Consider the following 24,998-nt stretch of genomic DNA (forward strand, 5'->3'; position numbering starts at 1 on the left):
GGAACTCAGTTGCTGGAAATCCACTGTTCTCTTCTGGTCTCCACAGGCACCTGCAAGTACATGGGCATACCAACACATACATACACATAAATAAAAGTAAAATGTTGAAAAAAATAAAACAACTTCCTTTTTAACTTTTTATTTTAAAAATAAAAAGGTTTGTTTTATGTGTTTGAGTGTTTTGTTTGCATGTATGTATATGCCAGGAGAGTGCTGGATTTATTGAACTGGAGGTAGGGACCATTGTAAGCTGCTTTGTAGGTACTGGGAATTAAATCAGGGTCCTATGGAGGAGCAGCCAGTGCTCTTAACCATTAAGTCTAATAGATGTAGATTTCTATAACAGTTTCCATCTTTTCTGTCTGATGCAAAAGAAACTTTGATAAGGGATGAGAACTGTACTTACCTTTGTTTTTTGACTGGGAAGTTGAGGCCATTAATATATAAAGTTATTATTGAATGGTGTATGTTATTTCTGTTACTCTGTTATTGTTTGGTTTGCTGGGTTTTTGCTGTTTCATTTCCTAGTCTTGTATTTTAGTGATCATGGCTTCATTTGTTTTCTTCCTATGGGCTTTTGGCTATGCTTATTTCTCTCTTCAGTCTGAAGTATTGCTTCTGGTATTCTCTGTAGAGCTGGTGTGGTGGTGGACATGAATTCTTTTACACTGCTTGTATCGTGGAAAGCTTTTATTTTTCCTTCAACTACAGCAGCTAGATTTTCTGGGTGCAGATGTCTAGGCTGGCATCTGTGGTCTTTTAGAATTTAAAGCACATTGCTTTAGGCTCTTTGGCTTTTAAAGTCTCTACTGAGAAATCAGCTGTTATTCTAGAGGGTTTGCTTTCATATGTAACTTGTGATTTTTCTCTTGTAGCTTTCAATACTTTTTCTTTGTTCTGTGTATTTAGTGTTTTAACTATAATATGCTGTGGGGAATTTCTTTTCTACTCCTGTCTATGGTGTAGTTGGCTTCTTATATGTCTTCCTTTTTTAGAGGAAGTTTTCTTCTCTGATCCTGTTGAAGAACTGGTCTATGCCATTGACCTGAGATTCTTTACCTTCTTCTATGCCTATAATCCAAAGATTTGGTATTTTCATAGTGTTGTAAAGTTCCTGCATGTTTCTGCCATGTTTTATTTTGTTTTCATATTATTTGTTTGAATGGACTAATTCATCTGCTTTATCTCAATAAGATGGAACTGAAAAACTCAATAGTCCAATTAGAAAACTCAGAGGTTCACTATGTGGTTGTGGCTAGTTTGGAACTCACTATATAGAAAAAGCTGGTGTCAAATTGACTTCAAGTGGTCTTTCAAATGGTGAGATTAAAGGCTTATCCACATCTGGCAAACATGACCAAGTTTCAAACAATTGATAAAGCTAAGCTTCTGTATCATTCTTCTAGAAACCATCAGTGTTGTCTGTACAATATAAAGTGGTCTGTTTCTCTTGGTTCTGACTCAGTTTCCTTTACGACTTGCCTGCTTTCAAAGCTTTGGTATTATATTATGTGGTACATTTTTTTTCTTGCCTTGAGTGTCCTCACTTGGAATGCTCCTGCACTCCCATTATTCAAGCATATCCTGTCAGAGCTATCATTCTCACCTCCTTTGGGGATCTCTTGGCCATCCTAGCCCTTAGTTATCTCACATGTGCACTGGGAAGCTTCTTTTAGCTCTGAAGCTATGCTCGAAACACTAGATGTGGTGCACGATAACCTAAGCGACCCCCTTTCTTCTTGGTAAGATGGTGAAACTTGCATGCTGTTAAACACGTATGTTATTTCTTGTGTTGTTGGATACTCGTTCTATGTTCTATTTTGTAAGTTAGTTGATGGATAGATCTTTTCTAGCTGTCATCTTCGGTCCAATAGGAGCTCTTAGCTCTCATCAAAGTGAAGCATTTTCCAGCAGATCTCTGCCCGCTCATCCCCTGTCTTTAAGGTGGTCTCCCTTCCTGAAACTTTTTTTAAAATTCTGTCATCCCCACACATAGAATGCTTTGTTCATTCAGACAAGGTCTCTTTATGTAGTCCTAACTGTCCTAGAGCTTGCTATGTAGACCAGGCTGGCCTCCAACTCAGAGATCTGTCTGCTTTTGCTTCAAGTGCTGGGATTAAAGGTGTGCACCACATTTATATGTACTTGAAAGTACAGATTACTTTCTTCATGAAACTTTCTCAGTAACCACAACCTGTATTGATTGTCCTTTGTCTTAAACCTGTGTAACTTAGGGTAGCTTTTTTCTTCTCTTCTTTCTTTCTTTCTTTCCTTATTTCTTTTTCTTTTTGGTTTTTCAAGACAGGGTTTCTCTGTAGCTTTGAAGCCTGTCCTAGAACTAGCTTTTGTAGACCAGGCTGGCCTCGAACTCACAGAGATCCTCCTGCCTCTGCCTCCCGAGTGCTGGGATTAAAGGTGTGCACCACCACCACCTGGGCTTGCTTTCTTTCTTTCTTTTCTTTCTTTCTTTCTTTCTTTCTTTCTTTCTTTCTTTCTTTCTTTCTTTCTTTCTATTTTTGTTTTTGTTTTTCAAGGTAGGGTTTCTCTGTGTAGCCCTGGCTGTCCTGGAACTCCATCTGTAGACCAGGCTGGTCCCAAACTCAGAGTTTGTCTGCCTCCATCTCCTAAATGCTGGGATTAAAGGTGTGTGCTGCCATCACCCAGCTAGGGTAGTTTTCTTAACTGATGATTATGCTCTACAGAGGTTATTTGGCATTGTTTGTTAAAGCTATTGGAGGATAGTGCTGTTGCCATCTAGCTGTAAATGTCTGGGATATTACTAAATAAACATGGTAGTGCTTAGAGTACGTGTCTTTGTCCGCGATGATCAGTGAGGCAGTGTGTGAGACCCGGCACAGAGTCAACGTCTGCAGTCAGAAATCTTGAGTTTCAATTCCGGCTGAACCATTTATTGGTGGCAGTAATTTAGTTGATCTGTTTGTCTTCTTAAGCCTCAGTTTTCATCTTTGTAATAGCGACGATTCCAGTACCTCTACTTTCCACTGTGATAATCCACTGAGCTACTAGGGGAGAGAGAGAATGAATGCAGGAGTCTGCATGGTATTCCAGTGCTCTGGCCAATCCTGTGGGTGCTTCCTGCCTCTTTTAGCTATAACTGCTTCAGGACTAGCTGCAGCTGGCTTCTTCCAGTTCATTCTCCCTTCATGTGCCTCTTGTTTGCTCCTTGCATTCTGTTCTGGTAATCTGTCTGCAATCTTGCCAAAACCAAGTGATTGACTTTCCCCTAGAATACAAATGAATATCTTGGTATCTGTATGTCCAGACAGAGCCAAAGATAACAAATTACCTTGGTCATGGGAGAATGCTATGAAATAAGACAGGACTTTATTTCTCCCTTAAAAAAAATGTTTTTAAGCACTGAAAATTTCACAGCACAGACTCCCATGTCCCTTTGAGTCAGACCAAATGTACCTGCCTGCTTCTTTGCTGAGTGACTTTTACCAAGTTCTTGATTCATACTAGGTTGCTAATTGATTGACCTCTTAGAATTACAGTAAACTATGAAATATAAGGTGAGCACTCATCCTAGGAAAATATGAAGTACCTTATTTATAGAGAAGTCAGAATGTCAGTCCTGTCCAGGACCCAAAAAGATCTTTCTTCCCACTTATTTCCTTTACAGAAAGAGAAACTGAGACCCTGACAGGAAAAATGTTTTGGCCAGTGTCACCCAACCAGTTATGGACCTGCCTAGGTCTGAAGTAACCCCCTGATGTCCTTATGAACTCTCTTGGACTGGAAATGTCCATGTATCTTCAGGCTTCTACTTTCTGAGTGAACAAAGGCTTGCCTTTTGCATCTCTGGACTTCACTTGTGATGCTAGGAATGGAAGCTGGCGCCTCACACGTGCTAGATAAGCACACCACCATGAGCTGGTTCGACATGCTTAGACCGGTGTGCTCTGCAGAGACCTAGCAGCCTCACTGACACTCAGCAGAGCTTCTGTGCCGTTCTGGTTTCTTTTCAGAGATTTGCCGCACTAGTGAACAGCCTCGAGTCCTGGCACTCTTTAAAGACTTTTCTTTTCTAGTGCTCGCTGTGTGTGTTGTGCCTCTCCAGGCCTTCTAGTGGCGTTTTTCTCTCGCTCTTTGATGGAGGAGGGTCTTCTATCAATCTGTGGATTTCATTGGTTAATTAATAAAGAAAACTGCTTGGCCTGATAGATTAGAACATAGGTGGGTGGAGTAGACAGAACAGAATGCTGGGAAGAAGGGAAGTGAGTCAGATGCAATGAAGCTCCGACATAAGATGGACGTAGGCTAGAATCTTCCTGGTAAGCCACCCCTCGTGGTGCTACACACATTACTAAATATGGGTTAATCAAAATGTGAGAGTTAGCCAGTAAGAGGCTGAAGCTAATGGGCCAAGCAGTATTTAAATGAATATTATTTGTATTGTTATTTTAGGGCATAAGCTAGCCAGGCAGCCGGGAGCCGGGCAGGACGAAAAGCAGGCCTGCCCGCAGCTCATCAATACAGCTCTTCAGTTTAGAAGTAGCAGTTTCCAGCCCGCAGCTCATCAATACAGCTCTTCGGTTTAGAAGTAGCAGTTTCCAATTTTCTGAAAGGTGATCTACAGAGTCCTGGGCTTTTCAGCAAAGGTGACTGAACTTTATTTTTCCTAAATTTTTTTGTTTTTGTTTCTGAGACAACATTTTTATATAGTCTCAGCTGATCTTAAGCTCCCAGCATCCTCCTGCCTCAGCCTCTCTAGTGCTGGTATTACAGTACACCTGACTCTCCCTAGGTTTTGATGGCCTTTCTGTTCCCTGTAAGAAGATACAGGCCCTTTCACTCCTCAGCTTCTTCCCTCCCTCTTCATCACTGGACAGTTTTCTTCCCTTGCTGTGTAAACCTCTTTTCCCTGACTTCTTTGATGCTGTGTTTCCACTTTTCCTCCAGCGCCTCTGAAGGTTTCCTTTGTTCCCCAAGGTTCCACTCTCATCACTCACTGTCCTTCTTAAGGACCTGTGGATTCATTTCACTAAATCTCACTCCTTCTTGAACTCAGGTCTCTCTGATTCCTGACTTTAAGTGAAATTTTTCATTAATGTCTTTTTTTTTTCAGTTCCTCCATCTCCATTCATTAAGTCATTATTCTTTTATCTCCCTAACTAGAAACTTTGACAGAAACCTGTCTCTTCCATGACCTTGTTCTATTTTAAAATCAACTTTTAATTTCCATCTTATTTTATGCTTATTTTGTAGTGGTGCTGAGGCGCAGACCCTGTGTATGTCGGCCCGGTGCTCTAACGCTGAGCGCTCCTAGTCCATCTTTTACTCCTTACATCTGTAATTCCAGCTGCTTGACAGCTGAGTTCCTAAAACCGTTCTTCCTGGTGTATCCTCCTTCTAGCTGATCTGGCCTGTGGGGGCTTTTTAAAATCCATATAGTTTATTATATAAGGAATACTGAATATATTCTTTTTGGAAGATGACAGGATGAAAATAATAGAGTCTGCTCCATCTCACCATCTCTAGTGAGGATGTTAGTGACGCTCCTTCAGTCTCATCTCAGGTGACCTCCAGGCCTTAGTGATGGATCCTGCACGAGATTGTTATCCCTCAAAACTGAGAAAAGCCCAGTAGAGTGTACATTAAAGGTTGAAGCACACTATTTTAAGAAGAAGAAGTAGCCCTTGTTTCTAAAACTGGCTACCAAGAAATAGCTGGAATTTAATTCCTGACTTATTTCATAGTCTCCTTGCCCTTAATTAGCTACTGAAAGAGTGAGTTCTTACCCTGGTGTGATGACTCAAACCTCCATTTCCAAGGGGTCTGAGTCATTGTTGGTATGTATAGGATTACTTTAGACTTCCATCGACTTTACCTCAAGGAGTGCCACAGTGTGGGTGGAGAGGAAGGAACTGATCCAAATTTCCATAACCAGCTGGTGGGGCCTGGTATAGACATTATTATATAGTGGAGAAGGAAAAAGAAGTCATTTCCTTATTTCTTACACGCAGAATTTCAGAAAACTGATCCAAGCCTAAACTTCTCATTTATAAAGTAAATGAAGATGCCTTCCTGTGAAGATTGATGTGAGAGATAAACATACGATGCTTAGAGAACGCTTGGCATGGAGTTGGTGCCTATTTTTGCCCCTTTCCTTTTCCTTCAGTTGAAGGTGCCTGGGCTTTATAACTCTTCTGACTTCCTCTTAAGACTAGGATGAGGTCAAACATTTGTTGCCTACTGTCGCTTATGAAATCTTTACCAGCCTTTTGAAAATATCAGTACCTTTTTGTGCCAGGATGGGACCTGGCAGCAGATCCCGGAACTGCGGGCTGCAGATCCCGAGGAGGGAGCCAGTCTGTGCAGCTGAGGGATCTGGAGATGGAGTTTTCCACCATGTGATCTTACTCTTATAGATATTATAAAACTGCTCACTGGCAAAGGCTCAAGATGGCAGGAACTGAGAAGAAAGAATGTACTAGGTCCCGTCATATATGGAAGGTAAATGCTCCTGTCTTCTTGCCAATTTCTAAATAACCCTGGAACAGCTCCAGCATTCCTTCCTTAGTCTGCCCAGCCATGGGGACAGTCTTCTGTAGTTGACATCTAGGTGTATACTGGCACAGACATCTCATTTTCTCTTATTGTAGAAGCAGGAGATGACCAGGCATGATGATACTTGCCTGTAGTCCCACCACTTAGAAGCAGGACGATGAGTAGTTCAAAGACATTCTCAGGTACTTAACAAGTTTGGGGCTAGCCTGGACTATATGAAACCCTGCCTTAGAAAATAAACAGAAAATGCAGGTGAGCAGTAGGCGGATGTCTTGGTTTTGGACCTGAGGTTGCCTGACAGACCCACTCTGTGCTTTCTTGTGAGTGCATTGAACTAGGAAATAAAGCAGGTGACATGGAAAACACAATGTCAGGAAATCACCGTTTTACATGGGAAAAAAAGAACATCATGGGAACAAATTAAAATTAGTGTTTATTTTGAGACAGGTCCTTCCTGTAAAGCCTACGATGGTGTCAGACTTTCAGTTCTCCTGTCTCTGCCATGCTAGTGGTGGTAAAATGTTTATCTTTAGATGGAAGACCTGTACGTAAAGTATCTTTTCATTATTCTATTATTTTCACTTGGTCTGAATGATCATGTAAAGTCCAAGTGAAAGGCAACCACAGATTGTTGTATGATTAATAAACACAAATTCAGAGCTGGAGATTAAACCCAGGGACACATTGTGCTAGAAAAGTAGCTACACCTTCTGAGCTTTGAGTTTCTGTCTGTCCCTTGGGCTCTTGTCATGCTGGACAGAGGCAGCAAACCTCAGCACCAGTCATGTGAGCATGGGGAACAGCAGCAGATACACTGCAGTGTGCTGCATTGCTGAGCTGGGATGTTTAGTAGCAGAGCTGTATTCAATCATTTGTCTGATTTTAGTTCACAGTGGGTTTAATCAGATCTAATTCCATCGTGGGTCTGAGGCCTTCTTAATTCTCACCAATTAGAAGCAATTGCTTCCACTTGGAACTCTGTCTCTTATTGTTATTTATCAGTTTATAGACCATTGTCATCTCTGCTCTCGTTCTCTTCTGATCTTTCCCAGTCTTTTGCACAATAGGTCTCCACTAAGTGGTGTTGAGTATCTACATCCCAAACTTACTGAATTAACATTTTTCCTGACTTGATGGGTCCAGGGACAAGACAGAAGGAAGAAAATCTGGAGCTTTGAAGTCGATGAGAATCTTGTGCCTGCAGTATCCAGTGTTTGCATCCATAACTGTATAGTGGGGCGAAGGAAAGCTTTCTGGCTAGCTACCTTACCTCCCTCTAGCCAGCTTCCTTTCTTTGAATGCCACAGTCTGTTCTCTCTTTACTAGTTACCTGTTGCTATATAACATATCACTTCAAAACAAAGTTATTTATTATCTTTTATAGTTTCTGTGGGCCAGGAACACAGAAACAGACTTGGCAGAGTGGTTCTGGCCAATGTCTCATGTGGTTGCTGTCAGATGTTTCTATGACTTAGACATCTAAACTCTTGACTGTAGCTTTGAGATTCATTTGCAAGATCACTTACATGGCTAGCAGGTTGGTACTGGTGTGCTAATCTCCTCCACATGGACCTCCAAAGGTCTGTGTGTGCCCTCACAATATACTTGTTTTCTTCCTTGGCAATAGAAGCTCAACATCACAGAAGCTATAATGTCCATGTAATGGAACTCTAAAAAGTCACATTTTATTACTTCTCTTATGTTCTTTGTTTTGTTTCATTTTGGGTTTTTTGGTTTTGTTTTTTGTTGTTTGTTTTTCAAGACAGGGTTTCTCTGTTTAACAGCCCTAGCTGTCCTAGAACTAGCTCTTGCAGACCAGGCTGGCCTTAAACTCAGAGATCTGCCTCTGTCTCCCAAGTGCTGAGATTACAGGTGTGCACCATCACCGCCTGGCACTTCTCATATGTTCTACTAGTAATGTATGTCATTCCTGATTTATTTGAGTGGGAGATAAGTAAGTGTGAATATCAAGAATCAGGGATATTGGGACTCATAGAAGGCCATCTCAGAGGTTAGTAACTATCTTCCTATCCATACTTAGATTCCTCAGAAAAAAAGTTGTTTGTTCATTGTCATTGCCATCATTAATTCAGAGTCCTATTCTACATCATTAACCTTGAGTTGTTACCTTCCTTAACCCACTCTCCACGTTGTTGCTTCCAGAGCATAGTTGAAGGATATTGTTCTCTTACCCGTCTTTAGGAACCAAGATTTATACTGAATGAGTAAAAAGGGTATTTGTTGTTTCTTCATCAAAATACACTACAGACTTAGTAACCTAAAGCAACACACCTTTGTTATCTCAAGACTTCATGGATCCTTTGTAAGGCTGCAAACAAGGTGTCAGTTTGGTTTACCTTTCAGCTGAGTCTCCACTGGGGAAGAATCTGTTTCCAGAATCATGTGGCTGTTGGCAGTATTCGGTTTCTTGTAGAGATACTGATCCTAGGGTCTTAGTTGCTTTCTGTCCTTTTTTTCCCTCCTTGCTAGCTTAAGAGAAACCACCCTTAGTTCCCTGCCACATGGCCATATTATAGCATGTCAACTGGCTCAACTAAGTTAACAGGGCAGAGTGTCATTCAGCAAGACAGATATTAAGATATTTTGTAATGTAACTCCTGAAAATATTCATGTACATTACCTTCTGTTACATTTCCCTCATTCTGTTAGTCAAAAGCAGGAAACAGATCCTACTCATACTCCGGATGAGGGAGGGGGATGGGAAGCTGTGGAAAGGTATGAATACCTTAAGGGAAGAATAACATAGGGCATTTGAAAGTCTTTCTGCCTCCCTGTGTGTTTGCTGCACCCTGTGCAGTTCATGATATACATAGAGCAAATTCCAGCATCTGAATGAATAATGTTATGTTTTCAACATCAGCTTGAGAATCTGTCTTCTCTTCTTTCTCTTCTGTTTCAGAGTTACTGGTTCATTCCTAAGACGTATCTACTCTGAGCCATCCTCATGGATGAACTTCAGGATGTTCAACTCACAGAGATCAAACCACTTCTAAACGATAAGGTAAAGACTGTTTTGCTTTAGCTAAAATATATACAGATGGTTTTCTTCTGCTATTAATTTCTTATATCATCAGAATACTAAGTAGAACACTTAGCTTGATTTTTTTTCTTTTTTCTTTTTTTGGTTTTTCGAGACAGGGTCTCTCTGCAGCTTTTTTAGAGCCTGTCCTGGAACTAGCTCTTGTAGACCAGGCTGGCCTCGAACTCACAGAGATCCGCCTGCCTCTGCCTCCCGAGTGCTGGGATTAAAGGCGTGCGCCACCACCGCCCGGCTTTTAGCTTGATTTTTAATGGTGGGAATATTTGTAAAAACTCATTTCTTAACCTACTCTTTGATGTCTCCCTCACTTTTTCTTTTCTTTTCCATGGGAATATTCAGTCATTTTTTTTGAAGTTTTTCTACTTTATAGATATCTGAAAGGGGAAAAATAACATGGCTAATTTAAATAGAAAGTCTGAAGGTGGCAATTGATTTGGGATCCAAATGCTTTGACTTTTAGTTTCTATAAGGAGATTTTAATATGCATGGCTAGTGATAGATACAGGCTGCAATGCTCTCTCAAAAGTTTGTTGAGTGGGGCTGGAGAGATGGCTCAGTGGTTAAGAGCACTGACTGCTCTTCTAGAGGTCCTGAGTTCAATTCCCAACAACCACATGGTGGCTCACAGCCACCTATAATGAGACCTGGCGCCCCCTTCTGGCTTGCAAGCACACATGGAAGGAATGCTGTACACATAATAAATAAATAAACAAACAAACAAATAAATAAATATATTTTTTTAGAAAGTTTGTTGAGTGTACAATGTGACCTTTTGATCAGTATCACCATTTTCATCAGGGATAGATGTCAGTAGTATATCTCATTTTTTTGGTGACAAAGGTGTTAGTTGTTTGATATAGGGTTTCTCTGTGTAGCCCTGGCTGTCCTGGAACTCACTGTATGTACCAGGTTGTCCTCAAACTCAGAGATCTGTGGCGCACCATGCCGGTCTGTGCTCTATGCGCCACCATACAGTTCGTGAAACGGGCAAGGGGCTGGAGATTGAAACACACAAAGACTCACAGACAAAGAGAGACACAGGTCATCCTTGCACAGGAAACAGGAATGCAACCCTTATTGTGTCCAGGGGCAGTTTATATAAGGATCCTTAACTGATAGCCACACCCCAGCCAAACCCACCAGAAACCACTCCCGTGCCATCAGGAACTCCTGAGGGTCTTTTGCTCAGAGCAGCTGCAAGCTGTCTCAGAGTAGAGGAAAACAAGTTGTTTACAAGAAATTCAGGATCTGGGGGTTCACAGCTTCCAACAGAGATCCACCTGCCTCTGCCTCGTTAGTACTGGGATTAAAGGTGTGTACTACCATTGCCCGGTAGAGTATACCTCATTTTTATCTTAGTATTGGAGAATTTCATGATGAATGGCATAGTTGACTCAGCAAATGCAAGTCATGATGTGAGGAATAAAACATTAAGACAAGCAGATCTCTCTTGTCCCTCCCTGTGCAGTGTACACATCAGAAACTCTTTCCTACGCTGTTCTTTGGTTTATTGTCCTCGTCTGTTAAATTACTTTATAACTTGGTGTGAGTCCATAACAGCCTTAGAGGAAAGAATTGAGAGAGTGTATGGATAGGGTGAATGGGTAGGAAAGGGTAAAAGCATCAAAAGATGTTGATGCTAATTATCTTTCTCTGTCCGAAGGAAGGCCCTTTATAATGTCTAGCTCTGCTGACTAATATTTCTACTAAATTATATCGCATCCCGCCTGTACTCATCCCTGTGACTTCTGTCTGTCACGCCCTTCCTTTGAGTTTCACTAGACTTTGTGTTCTCTTCTTTGGCAGTCTGTATTTTTTTAACATCCTCTTGACTTCTGCTGCACACCCCCCAACACAGAAATCTCTACCCATTAAATACCATCTTTCTATGTTTATGGAGGATTGTACCTAAAATAATGTGCCGTGAAGAGGAGGAAGGAGCTAAAATCCACAGCTGTAAAGCTCATGTCTGGCTATAGAAATAAATATTCTCAGGGCAGGGGAAAGCAGACCATTTGGCTTCAGTAATTAAATAACCTGCCTCAGCCTTGCTAACCATCAGAATCAGGTAAGGGACTGCTTGAAAATGAAGGTCCCAGATACCACTCCAGACCAGTCTGAGGGGTAAAGACTGCGGTCAGTAGGTGTCAGCTTTGGCTTCTTATTGGGATTACCTGTGGAGATGTAAAACTCATTGCTCCTGAGTCATCCCTCCTTACTGGTACCTCACTGGACTGGTCTGGGATATAGTTTAGTTGTTTTGTTCATACCAAAGATCTTGTACAAGTTTTCATCCACTAAGCTACTTACCCCCACCATCTTAGTTATTGTTTTGAGACAGGGTCTCACTATGTAATCCAGACTGGCCTGAACTCTGGATTCTCATTTATGCCAATGTCTCGCCTGTTCAACATTTTAAAAAGCTCCCAAGATTGAGATTGGACTACAATTGATTTTCATTCCCCAATGTTAGAAGCACGTGACCTGATTGACTTCAGATACTTGAAGACTGAGACACTAGTAAATGCCCCTCCCTGGCCCTAAAAAACCACAAGATTACTGAGGAGGCATGTAAATGCAGAAGTTAATGGTCTGTGTATATCACAAAGGGCAGCTGAAGAAGGAAAGGGGTGGTGGCTGTGTCTATAGAAAAGCACTGAGTTGGGGCTGAACAGATGGCTCAGCGGTAAAGAATGTATATTGCTCTTGCAGAGGATATGAGTTGGGTTCCTAGCATCTAGGTTGGGCAGCTCACAACTGCCTATAGCTCCAGCTCCAGTAGATCTGATGCCCTTTTCTGGCCTCCATGGACACCTGTATGTTCATGCACATACTCCCACAAAGGAACATACACATAATTTGCAAAAAAAAGAAAGAAAATCCCTGGATTAATGTCTGAGCCTCTCTAAGGTCACAGAATGCTTCAGCTGAGTCTGATGTGTGTCTTAACATTACAGAGTAAACTGTGTTGCCTTCAACTTTACACACAGAAACTTCAATCCCCACCACATGTGACTTATGGAGAGGCGGTCTTGTGATGGTTTGTTTTAATTGTCAGTTTGACCTGATGTATAATTACCTGGGAAGGCAATGAGGGATTGATTATCTAAACTAGATTGGCCTGTGGGCATGACTGTGGGGGGATTGTCTTGATTATACTAAACAATGTGGGAAGACAGCCTAGAAGTAAGCAGCATAGTCTCTGGGTTTGAGTCCTGGACTATGTGAAAAAGGAGAAAGCAAGCCAAGCACTGCAAGCCTGTAAGTTCTCACACTTTCTCTGCTCTTGACCAGCTGTGAGCAGCTACTTCAGGTTCCTTCCACCTTGACATCCCAGTTAAAATGAATAACGTGGTTTGTGAGCTAAAACAAAACCGTTCTTTCCTAAGCTGCTTTTGTTAGGTGTTTTATTATAGCAACAGTACAAAACTAAGACAGACCTTTAGAGGAGTGATTGAAGTTCAGCAAGGGCAGAAGCACAGAGCCTAAGCTGATAGGGTTGGTGGCCTCTCCCTGTTACCAGATGAGGCATAGTGAGAAAGCAGTTAGCTGTGAAGCAGGAAGAGCCCTCATCAGAAACTGAACTGAGCCACAACCTCGATCTTAAACTTTGCAGCTTCCAGAACTGTGAGGAACTAACTTCTGTTGTTGTAAGTCTTCCTATCTGTGTTATTTCATTGTGACCCAGATAGACTGACACCAAGCAAAGTCTTACTCCCTAACATCTGTCAGTTCCTCTTTGATATGCTTGTTCTGTTCCCATCCACTTCCCACATTCCATCTTGCTTCTTCCTCTCCCTAAGACATGTTCGTGTCCTGTTTACTATTCTTGAAAGTCCCATGTCCAGACTGAGTAGACCAGAGTTCCCTTTGAACAGTGGCATTCCCAAAGAGCCCTACCTATCTTCACAGATCACAAGTATTCCCTGGTATTTGAACACTGCCAGCTTAGCTCAGTAAATTGGTACTTTTGTATATGTTGTAAAAGAAAATGATGAGGAAAATGCCTCTCATCCATCCCCACGGTTTTATTTGATGCTCTAGGTAGCTTGGTGAGGTAGAGAGCACAGATAAATGCATTTCCATATTGCCAAGTAAACTATTGCTAAGAAAGGAAGTAGTTCTCTAGATTGAGTTCCAAATAATGCCTGCAGGATTTCTTCATATTGGCACTGATGTTGTTTTAGACTAGATATTCTCAGGGACACTATTCTGTGCATTATAGAATGTTTAACAGTAACTTTGGCCTGTATCCACTAGATGCTACTACCTCTCCTCTAGTGGTGGCAACTAAAAAGTCTCCAGATATTGCTAAATATCTTCTGGAGTGCAAAGTCCCTGGATGACAGACAAGTACTGGCATTAAGAGAAAGCCCCTGGGGCTGGAGAGATGGCTCAGAGGTTAAGAGCACTGGCTGTTCTTCCAGAGGTCCTGAGTTCAATTGTCAGCAACCACATGGTGCCTCACAAATATCTATAATGAGATATGGTGCCCGCTTCTGACTTATAGGGAAATATGCAGGCAGAATACTGTATACATAATAAATAAATAAATCTAAAAAAAGAGAGAAAGCCCCTGGGTTTAAATGGGTAGATGTCATAGACGGTTTTGTTGTTGCTTTGACTTCCTTCCCTCTCTTTCTCTCTTTCTTCCCTTACTCCATTTCTTCATTTTTTTTTTTTGTGGGTTATGACCTGTCCAGCTATTATTTTTTATGAAGTACTTTTTATGTGCCAAGTGCTTTACATACGTTCTCTCTTAGTGCTCAGATTATCCCTTTGAAGTACTATTAATCTTCACTTAGCAAGTAAAAGTAAGCTGATTGACAGGCCAGCTTGCCAAGTCAGTAAGTGGTAGAGCTGGGACTGAAACCCAAGTCTTCCCTGTTTTGAAATGTTCTGCCCACTGTCAATCATGTAGACTCTGTGTGATTTCTCTTGTCCCTTTAAGGAGCAGCCTAGAGATGTATATTATTTTACCCCATCTTTTTCTTTATGATTTGCTCTTAGGATAAGACATTGCTAAACCCTTTCATGCTTCAGGAAACTAAAGAGAATGCAGACCAACCCTACTGTAGAGAAGCGTGTCCTGGGTGACCATAAGGAAGCATTTTCCGTATATTTTAAGAGACGCTTATGTTAGCTTGTCTCATCACTCATGGTGTTCTTCCATTTTATTTTAGTATGCCTGTAATTTTGTCTGTAGCTCGGAATTGTCAAGAAGTGGGTGGATTTGCCATATTTATTTTGGCTCCAGTGATGAAAAGAACTAACCACCAGTACAGAATTGTATAGATATATGAGTGTTTGGGGTTTTTTTCTCAAATAGCATTATAAGTGTGGTGGTACAGACTATATAATACCAGTGCTTAGAAAGCTGAGATAAGAGAACACCAAGTCCTAGAATACATAGCAAGATCCTGTCTTAAAAGAAAAAGAAAACCCAGGCATAGTAGCATACCTCTGAGATCCTAGCACTTGGGAGACAGAGTCAAGAAGGTTGTCAAGAATCCAAGGTTACTCTGGGTTGCATAGTGAGTTCCAGGCTAGCCAGGACTGTAGTGCAAATTCTAACTGGTCTTAACAATAAAAACCCAGAGTCAGATATCAGGGTGAAAGCTGAAAGATCAGAAAGTAAAGGAGCCAGCCATTAGAGAGATCTTTTACCGAATTCTCAGACCAAAGTGGTCACCATCCTGTCTCTATGAATCCTCAGAATGAGTGCTCTGAGCTCATGTCTTATATTCTTCTCTCCACCCAGCCATATCCCTTTCCTTTCTCCACCTCCCTAGTGCAGGGGTTAAAGGCGTGTGACTCCCAACTACTGGGATTAAAGGTGTGAGCCACCTCCACTTGGCTCTGTTTCTCTTTTAGACTGGATCAATCTAGTGTAGCCCAGAATGTCCTCGAACTCACAGAGATCCTTCTTCCTCCGCCTCCCAAGTGCTGGGATTAAAGGTGTGTGCCACCGCTGCCTGAACTCTATGGCTAATTAGTGGCTCACTCCACACTCTGATCCTTAGGCAAGCTTTATTTTTTATAGCACAAATTATCACCACATAGGACTACATAAGACTCCCTCAAAAAATGTTTAGCTGTTTTCAGAGTATTTTTACAAAAATTTTATTATTCTCCAACCAGGCAAAATGGTACACACCTTTAATCTCAGTACTTGGGAGGCAGAGGCAAGTGGGTCTCTGTGGATTCAGCCTGGTCTACGTAGTGAGCTCCAGGACATCCAGGGCTATGAAGAGAGTCCCAACTAACCAAACAAACAACAAATTATTATAGCTTCTTGCTAAATAATCACCTGTTTTACAGATGAGGCGTACACCTTGTCCAAAGTCAGTACCTATTAAAATATTAGAACTCAGTCTAGAACCTTTAACTTTTAACTTTGACCTTGATCTGGGCGTCCGATGCTTTTCCTGCCGTCTGCTGCTGCTTGTTAGTTGTTGCGTCACCTCACCCAGCAGATCTCCTGCTAAACATGCTTCATTCTCCCTGTCTTCTAGTCTGCCTATTTTCTTTAGATACTATAGAGCCTAGTAAAAGCCAGAAGCCAGGTCTGAAACCAAAAACAAAAAACAAACAGGAAGCCACAGCTGTCTTCTGGACAATTGATGATATATTGGGAAGGGGAGTAAATACCCAAGGGAATGAATGGAAGCAAACTATTTGCTTTGCTTTGGTTATTACAATAAATTGTGAAATAACACATACTCATACTGTAGTTTAAGGTTTAAGGTTTGTTTTTCTACTAATAGCCAGGTGTGTAAGCGACGGGAAAGGGGAGGACGTAAGAATTATAAGAGGGCAAACTCTGGGATCAACTTTTAAAGAATTATTTTTTATTAACATGGTTGTTTTACCTGCATGTATTTCTATGCACCACTTGTGTGCCTGATGCCCACAGAGACCAGAAGATGGCATTGGATCTCCCCCTGGAACTGTAGTTAGAGATGCTTGTGAGCTGCCATGTGGGTATTAGGAATTGAACCTGGACCTCTGGAAAAGCAGCCAGCACTCTTAACTGCTGAGCCATCTCTCCAGCCCAGCCCCTGGGAGCAACATATTTATAAGCTCTAGGAGAGTTGGAACAGAGGAGTTTGTGTCAGGGTCACTTTTTTAAAGGTTGTGTGCAGAGTGGGGTGTGGGGTAGGAGATTAGATGGCTCAGCCTTAGAGAACATGTTGTGTAAGCCTGATGACCTGAATTAGATCCCTAAAACCTACGTAAAGGTGAAAGGAGAGAGCCAACTGCCCTCTGTCCTCTGACCTCCACATGTATGCGTGTGGAACACAGGTTCCTCCTTCTCCAACAATACACACACGTACAATAATAAAATTGCATTTTTAAATTTTAATAAATGTTTCCAGAGGGTCTGGCCTACTTGGTGGATTACTGGTAAAAGGCTGGGTAGCTGGAGTGTCAGGAAGGGGCTGGAAAAGTAGGTACAGTGAGTGTAATAGGGCAAGCAGTACCTGAGTTCCAGCATCCCCAGGTGAGCCTGCAATATTTACTTACGATGGTCAAGCCTCATTGTGGATGGTATCGCTTGCTTAGAATCTGAGATTATGAAAAAATTCCAGGAAAAATGAGGACCTAGAATCTGGCTCAGGGAAATAAGAGACAACATGGAATTCAGTAGAGGAGGGTTTAGGGATGCCCCTGCTTCTGACACTGTTGTCCCTGGCCAGTGAGAGCATGATCACTGTCTAGTCTGAGTTTTTGGGAGCCAGGAGATAAAGTGTGCTCTGACCAAAAAAAAAAAAAAAAAAAGTGTGTAGGGGTAGCTTGATAGTAGATCCCACATCCCACATCTCATATGTATAAGGCCCTGGGTTCATTCTCTAGCATTGCCCCACCCGAAGTCTGCAGTTAAAAATTACATTTTCATCAGAAAGTATTCTTTTTTAATATTTATTTATTTATTATGTATACAATATTCTGTCTGTGTGTATGCCTGCAGGCCAGAAGAGGGCACCAGACCTCATTACAGATGGTTGTGAGCCACCATGTGGTTGCTGGGAATTGAACTCAAGACCTTTGGAAGAGCAGGCAATGCTCTTAACCACTGAGCCATCTCTCCAGCCCCCATCAGAAAGTATTCTGAGGTGCTATTGCGGTGTGAACTAGAGGGTGTGTATATCTTCGTATGCTGAGGCAATTGTCACAACTGACATTTCAGAAATGACCTGAGAGAGGGGCAGGGAGTGGGTTCCCAAGCAGGTATTAATGCCACCATAACAGACTGGGTGACTGTCAACCCATTTCAAGAAACAGGAGATTGTGAGGTAAGCCCAAGCCATAGCCACAGCCTATCAGAGTGCCAAAGGAATTTTTAATGCAGGAGTCTGTGACCTATAACATTAGCATAATAGTGTGTAGTGTTTCAAAGTTGACGGGCAGTACTTGATTACAGAAGAAAGTCTTGTCATAACATCTATAATCTGTGGATTTATTTAGGAAGTCTGTTATTGTTTTGGGAAATAATGATTGATATAGATGCTTAAAATACATATAGAATTTTCATTCTTTTTTAAATATTTTTATGGTTTATTTAACTTTATTTTTTATGTGCATTGGTGTGAAGGTGTCAGATCCCCTGCAACTGGATCTTCAGACAGTTGTGAGCTGCCATGTGGGTGCTGGGATTTGAACCCAGGTCCTCTGGAAGAACAGTCAATGCTCTTAACTACTGAGCCATCTCTCCAGCCCCCCCCCCAGAATTTTCATTCTTATTTTGGATTATCAGCTTGAACATATTTCTCAAAAAATGGTTTGCTGGAGGCTAAAGCAAAAGAATCATAAATTTGAGGCCAGCCTAAGCTATATAGCAAGACCCTATTGCTAAGCTTTGAAACAACACTGATTATTAACTTATGTTAATTGTTTGTCTTACTCAGTTAAAAACACATGAGTTATTAGGTATTTGGGGAGGGGCTTATTTGAACCCATTTTCATTTTGCTTTCTGTTGGGAGGATTTTTTTTTAGGAGAGATGTCTTGTTTTTCTTCTCTCCGGAAGGTTTTTTGTTGTTTAGTTTTTTTGCCCCTAAGGATGGAACCAAGGGCTTTTGGTGTCAAGCTTGGTATCACAGAGCTACATCTCCAGCCATGGTCCCTTTTAGAAAAAAAAAATTTTTTTTTTTTTTTGGTTTTTCGAGACAGGGTTTCTCTGCAGCTTTAGAGCCTGTCCTGGAGCTAGCTCTTGTAGACCAGGCTGGTCTCGAACTCACAGAGATCCACCTGCCTCTGCGTCCCGGGTACTGGGATTAAAGGCGTGCGCCACCACCGCCCGGCTAGAAAATTTTTATCCTGAGAAAAAAAAATCTTCTAAGTTGCCTAGGCTGGCCTGAAATTTGTAATTGTCCTGCCTTAGTGACTCATAAAAGGTGGATTACAGGTATGCCACCACACTTGGGAGTCCATTTTTGTATACTTTTGTTTTTTAGATCAATTTATTTCCAAAAAATTTTGTTGTTGTAACAACTTTCTATCCCTACTTCAGTTCCTTCCCTCTTTGGTATTCTTGTCTGCCTCAAACCCTGTTTCTTTTGGGGTGTTCATAACCTCTTCAAGATGACAGTTTTGCACTTGCTGAGTGTCAGGACCAAGAATAGATGGTGAGTCAGACATAGGCCCCTCTCTGCTACAAACTCACAGAACTGGTGGATTCCCTGGGTCACTTTTCGACCCAAGGAGTATTGCTTTCGAGGTCTTATTAGCTCATCTTTCTTTACATTGTGGCCATTGCCTTCTGCCTCTCAGAACTTCTTATACTTGTTTTGCCTGCATGCGTGTATATATGAGTATCATATACATGCCTGGTGCCTACAGAGGTCAGAAGAGGTTGTCAGATCTCCAGGAACAAGTGTTACAGATGGTTATGAGCCACCAAGTGTGTGTTAGGAACCAGGACCTTTGGAAGAATAGCCAGTGCTCTCAACCACTGAGTCAGCTCTCCATCCCCATTTTTTACATTTCTTGATATGATATAATATTGGAAGGATGCAGCTGTCTTCTCTCTAGTGATTACTGTTTCTCCCTACTTGCCCTCTTTCTTTGACCAGTTCTTAGTTGCCTTTTTCCTTACTCAGTTGGGGGAATTACTTGCTTTAAATTTATGATTTTCTTACTTGCTTGTTGTGTAGGTTTTTTTGTGGTGCTGAAGTTAGAACACAGAGTTTTGAGATGTAGTGCAAACAACTTTATACTGACCCACATATGAAGCTCAGAGCACTACACAAAGATCGTCTTGCATCTCTTTCTCTCTCTTACACACACACACACACACACACACACAAATAAGTAAATAAATGAAAAATTTATTATTAGTACCCTTTTTTCCTGAGAGTCTAGTTTGTACATTCGATTAAGATTTTTGCTAACTCCTCAACAAACAAGGTAGCGGGCATTTCTGGGAGGGATCGCCTGCTTCTGCTTTGGTTATTTCTCTTGTGCTCATCCCAGAGGCTTATACCTCACAACTGCCTTGTGGTTGCTATCACGTGATCACAAGGACACTGAAGTCACGTACCCAGTGAAGCGGCTTTCAGAGAGTCTAGTCGGATTAATCTTTTTAAATAATCCCTAAAGGAACCTCTAGGAACACTGTAAGACTGAAGCTCTAATATGACCCATCTTTAAACCTACCTTTTTTGTGCAAGTCCTTTTTGTTTGGTAAATTATGAAAGGAAAACACATGCTTATGGTAGAAAAGCTTTAAGGAAATTACAATCACTCATAATCTCTACGCAGAGATAGATGGTGGTTAATGTTTGGTATTTTACTTTTAATCTTTGTTTTGGGTGTTTTAGTTTTTGTTTGTTTGTTTGAGGCAAAGCCTTATAGTATAACCAGTTCAAACTGGCCTTGAACTTTCAGAAATCCTGCCTCAGTCTCTAAAGAATAGGACAATAGGCATGAGCCTGGCTTAATTTTTTAAAAATTGTCTTGCTTACTGTATAAATCAAAGAACTCACTTGCTGGTCACTTATGTCTTACTGAAACCATCTTCTTTAGTCTGTGCGAGGACTCTCCCTTTGGTCTTTCATAGTCTTACTGGAAATTAAATGCAGTGGCTTCTCTGAAGAAGTTCTTATCTGTATCTTGTGGGACTAGTAGGAGGCATACAACACTCTGATGTCTTTTTGCTTAGAGCAGCTGCCTTCCTTGGAATGTGCTCTCCTGTGTATCTCGTCTATGGTTATCATCACTGTCTTTCTGTGCTGTAACTGTATCAGATTTTAACATTATTTCTTCAGTGTTGAGTCAAGAATGATGCCCAGACTAGCCTTGGTTCTCTGTCCTTGTTTGTTATTTGTGGCATCTGTACTTTCTCAGTGGTTGTTGATCTGTTGTGGCTTTACTGTATACATCTTAGAAAACCCAAGGCTATTTATCTAGAACCTTACTTGTTCAAAAGGTCGTCAGGCAACATCATACAGTAAAAAAAAACTTAAAATCTAATAGCAAGGTGTATTCCATACACCTGTATTCTCAGCACTCAGGAGGTAAGAGGATATGAGTTCAAGGCAAGTCTGGACTACATAGAGATCCTGTTTCACAAAACAAAATTTAAAACAATGCAAAAAAAGTTATATATATATGCATGCACAACTTGAATTGTTCATGTGACTGATGGCTATCATATTGGATTGCACTGATCCAGATTACCCCAGCTAGGAAGTGGTAGGATCAGGAAGAATGGTATTTTCTAGTGCTCGGAATCAAGCCCAGGGCCTTGAACATACTAAGGCAGTGCTCGAGTGCTGAGCTGTGCCTCTGGCTCAGAGAAGAACTGTGTCTAAGATGGGCTTCTTGAGCAGTTGGGTATCTGGAAAGGCAGTGTTGAGAAAGGCTCTTATTTGCAGCTCCACACCTTCTGGAAGCTGTTGGGGCGATGAATACATGTACTATTATATAACAGTCTAGCTAATGGAACTTTTCAGGGAGGGGCTTGTATACATTATGACAAATCAAATCAGAAAGAAGGGTTTTTCTTTTTTCTAACTACATCCCGTTCCCCTTTTTGTACTCTTATGTTATACTCTTTCAACTTTGGCTGTTTAAACACTGCAGACATGCTCTGAATCATTCCATTGGTCCCTCGAGCATTACTGTCATAAAATACCTTTTTAGGAACTTGGTAAATTTCATTTGGAGCTTTTAGGTATGTTGTACTTTTTAAATGATCCGCTGATTTTTTTTCCCTTTTTTCTTATCAGCAATTTCATAGGATATAATTAATATGTTAGCATATTAAAAACTGTTTTTTTCTCCAGTAAAATTTCATTGATTTTTATTTATGTCTGTGTGTGTGAGCCTGTCTATATATGTGCAATGCCCACAGAAGCCAGAAGGCTTTGGATCTCTTGGAACTGGAGTTACGGGTGGTTGTGAGCCACCTAACCTGGATCTTCTGCAAGACAGCAGGTGCTCTTAACAGCTGAGGCCATCTCTCCAACCCCCAACGTTGCTTTTCTTTTTAAATTAAGATTTATTTCTATTCATATGCATGTGTGTGTGGATATGTGCACAAGTGTGGGGTGCCTGCAGAAGCCAGGGCTTTTGGATTCCCTAGAGCTGGAGTTATAGGTAGTTGTGAGCTGTCCCACATGAGTGTCAGAACTGAACTCATGTCCTCTGCAAGAGCAGTGTGCATTCTTTTTTTTTTTTTTTTTTTTTGCTTTTCGAGACAGGGTTTCCCTGTAGTTTCTAGAGCCTGTCCTGGATCTAGCTCTTGTAGACCAGGCTGGCCTCGAACTCAGAGATCCGCCTGCCTCTGCCTCCCGTGTGCTGGGATTAAAGGCGTGCACCACCACCGCCCGGCCAGTGTGCAGTCTTTTGGTTTTTTGAGACAGGGTTTCTTTGTATAGCCCCAGCTGTCCTAAAACTCGCTCTGTAGACCAGGCTTGTCTCAGACTCAGAGGTCCACTTGCCTCTACCTCCCAAGTGCTGGGATTAAAGGCCTGCCTGGTGCAGTATGCTTCCTTAACTGGTGAGCCATCTTCCCAACATTGCTTTTTATCTAAGGTTAGATTTGAAATCTTCATTTCTTGGCCTTGTCTTTCTAGATCTGGGAACCTTTTTTCTATTCTCCACCCCTGTCACTTGGCCTCAGTGCCTTTTCTTCAAGATACTTCCCATGTGTGTTGAGGATGAGCTTTAGACTGTGGTTCATGTTTCACCCTCTTTCTATGTGTCCTTCCTGATTTCTTTCCACATACAGCCCAATACAACAGGATTTGCTGGATAGCTAGGCTTTAACTCATGTTAATCTCACCTCTGAAAACGGAGCCTGCAGTAGCATCGCAAACACCCACCCTCTCTCCAAAGCCTTTCAGTGAGAATCATTTTAGTTTGTGAGAGCCAGGAGTCTGCACGTGCACTGCTTTCACTGTGAGCTAAATTTACTGCACATTTGGGGAAACTGACTGTGTTTTCTGCCTTCCATTGACAGAATGGCACACGAAACTTCCAGGACTTTGACTGCCAGGTAAGGACTGTACAAGCACCAAAGAGGCTCTGTACAGGGTCCCTACAATGCCTCCCTCCCTGTGCCAGTGGTCTTAGAGAAGTAGATCTTGTATTGTTGTTGTTTGTATTTTGTTTTCTTTTGTTGAAGCAGGGACTGTAGCCGAGGCTGGCCTTGAACTCATGACAGTGCCTCCTGCTTCAGCCTCCCAAGTTCTGAGTTTACAGGCATGAGCCATCACACCTAGCTAGAAGTGTGCTCATCATACTAATTGTGACCCACTAGTGTTCTTTTAGTCATTGGATCAAGTTTATTTAAAATGATTTGCTACCATGTTCAAAAGGTGCCTTCTAGGAACCTGCCTAATGACTGTAGGTTACTTGGTTGAACTTTCTCTTTGTGACTGAGATCTTTTCTCAAATAATGTCAGAGACCTCACTTGTCACCAGTGATAGAAGGTTGTCACCAGGCTGCAGATAAAAGAGGTGACGGGCAGTTTGGAGAAGAGTCATCGCAATAGCAACATTGTTACCTAAACCAAAAAGCGAATTATTATTCACACAAAATGAAAATTTTTCTTGGCTTTATGTTTGGAAATGCAAAATTTATCCTGACTTAGTATTTTCCTACATGGTACTGTTCTTCATAATCTACTATTGCCAATTTGAAAACCAATAAAATGAGCCAGCCATTCCTATCCACCTACTTTATCTGTTAACTAGCCTGGAAAGCAATCTAAGAAAGGAACACACATGGATATATAGGGAACCTGATAAGCCCACACAGCCTTGGCTGTCTCACTCTGGGATTTGTTGCCATCGCAACAACATGAAGTCAACTCAGAGGATACTAGCAGCAAGGATGGCACTTCAAACCGTACTCCTCTTTTCCAGTACTCAGCCATCCTGCATATCCATCAACAAAGAGTTATTTCCAATATGTGCTTTATGTTAAGTATAGCCTTTATAGCATTAACATCAAAAGGAAAAAAACAGTCTATTCAGCCCTTGTATGGAGAAATTTAAAAAAAGCTTTTACATCAGGAAATCAGGTCTGTCATAATTATTGTTCTCCTATGATATAGAGTATCTATTAGACAAATGTGACCTTCGAAATGTATGATTTAGAGAAACAAAACAATAAGATGGTTATTCTTGTTCCTATTTTCTGGGTGAGGACATTGAGTAAATGGCACTGAAAAATTGGCTCCTCCTAAATCCATTAGTTATTTTTCCTCAGATAAATCCAGAACTGACAACTTGTCCTTAAAGCTGAGGTTATTTGGCAGGTTAGATGAGGCTTGCTGTGCAAGGGAAGGTTGGTAGCACTGTCCTCGAGTCCTAGTTCCAGCTGGTTCTTTGTGTGTATGATAGAACAAGCCTAGTGTGCACGGGCATCATTTTTACTCAAATTCAAAAAGTCTTCAGAACTTTTTATACTTTGTGACAATAGGGTCAGTCAAAATCGAGTTTAGATTTTTATTTAATCTGACTTTAGTTATGGTTTGGGTTCTAGCTTAGTTAGAGATGATTGCTTTTGATATAATTTACCTAGAAGGATATCATTGAGAAAGAGTGATGGGGGACTCAGTGCAATGCATTTCAGAAATAGTATGTGAACACTCCTATCTGAAAGCATGGAAGCACTTGCCTTCATCAGATACCAAAGTTGGTAAATTTAAACCATCTATTTCTTCTGCTTTACTTGTGTGTTTGTGTGTGTATGCTTGCATGTGTGTGTGTGCGCGCATGTGCGTGCACGAGCACTCCTTTACCCCAGAGCTGGGGATGGAACCCAGGGCCTTGCTCATTCTTGACAACTACTGTTTTCATATGTAAGTATAAATATAAATTTAAGTATAATTAATTTTAAGATTGTCTTAGGATTTCTATTGCTGTGAAGAGACACCATGACCAGGGCAGCT

At 41.3% G+C, this 24,998-nt stretch overlaps 1 protein-coding gene across 3 annotated transcripts in view; it reads left to right on the forward strand.

Annotated features, from left to right (window-relative positions):
• The window catches only part of LOC119814397 (protein NDRG3), a 64,430-nt gene that overhangs the window by 10,399 nt on the left and 29,033 nt on the right, over nt 1–24,998 (forward strand). For 2 of the 3 annotated variants that reach the window (XM_038330067.1, XM_038330064.1), the window contains exons 2-3: nt 9,452–9,553; nt 23,060–23,095. In XM_038330067.1, the coding sequence (XP_038185995.1) occupies nt 9,497–9,553; nt 23,060–23,095 (93 nt within the window). In that variant the 5' untranslated portion in view covers nt 9,452–9,496. The remainder of the gene's footprint in view (nt 1–9,451; nt 9,554–23,059; nt 23,096–24,998) is intronic. The other variant, XM_038330066.1, reaches the window with a different exon arrangement.

This window comes from Arvicola amphibius, chromosome 5, assembly GCF_903992535.2.
Source record: "Arvicola amphibius chromosome 5, mArvAmp1.2, whole genome shotgun sequence".
Classification (NCBI taxonomy): domain Eukaryota; kingdom Metazoa; phylum Chordata; class Mammalia; order Rodentia; family Cricetidae; genus Arvicola; species Arvicola amphibius.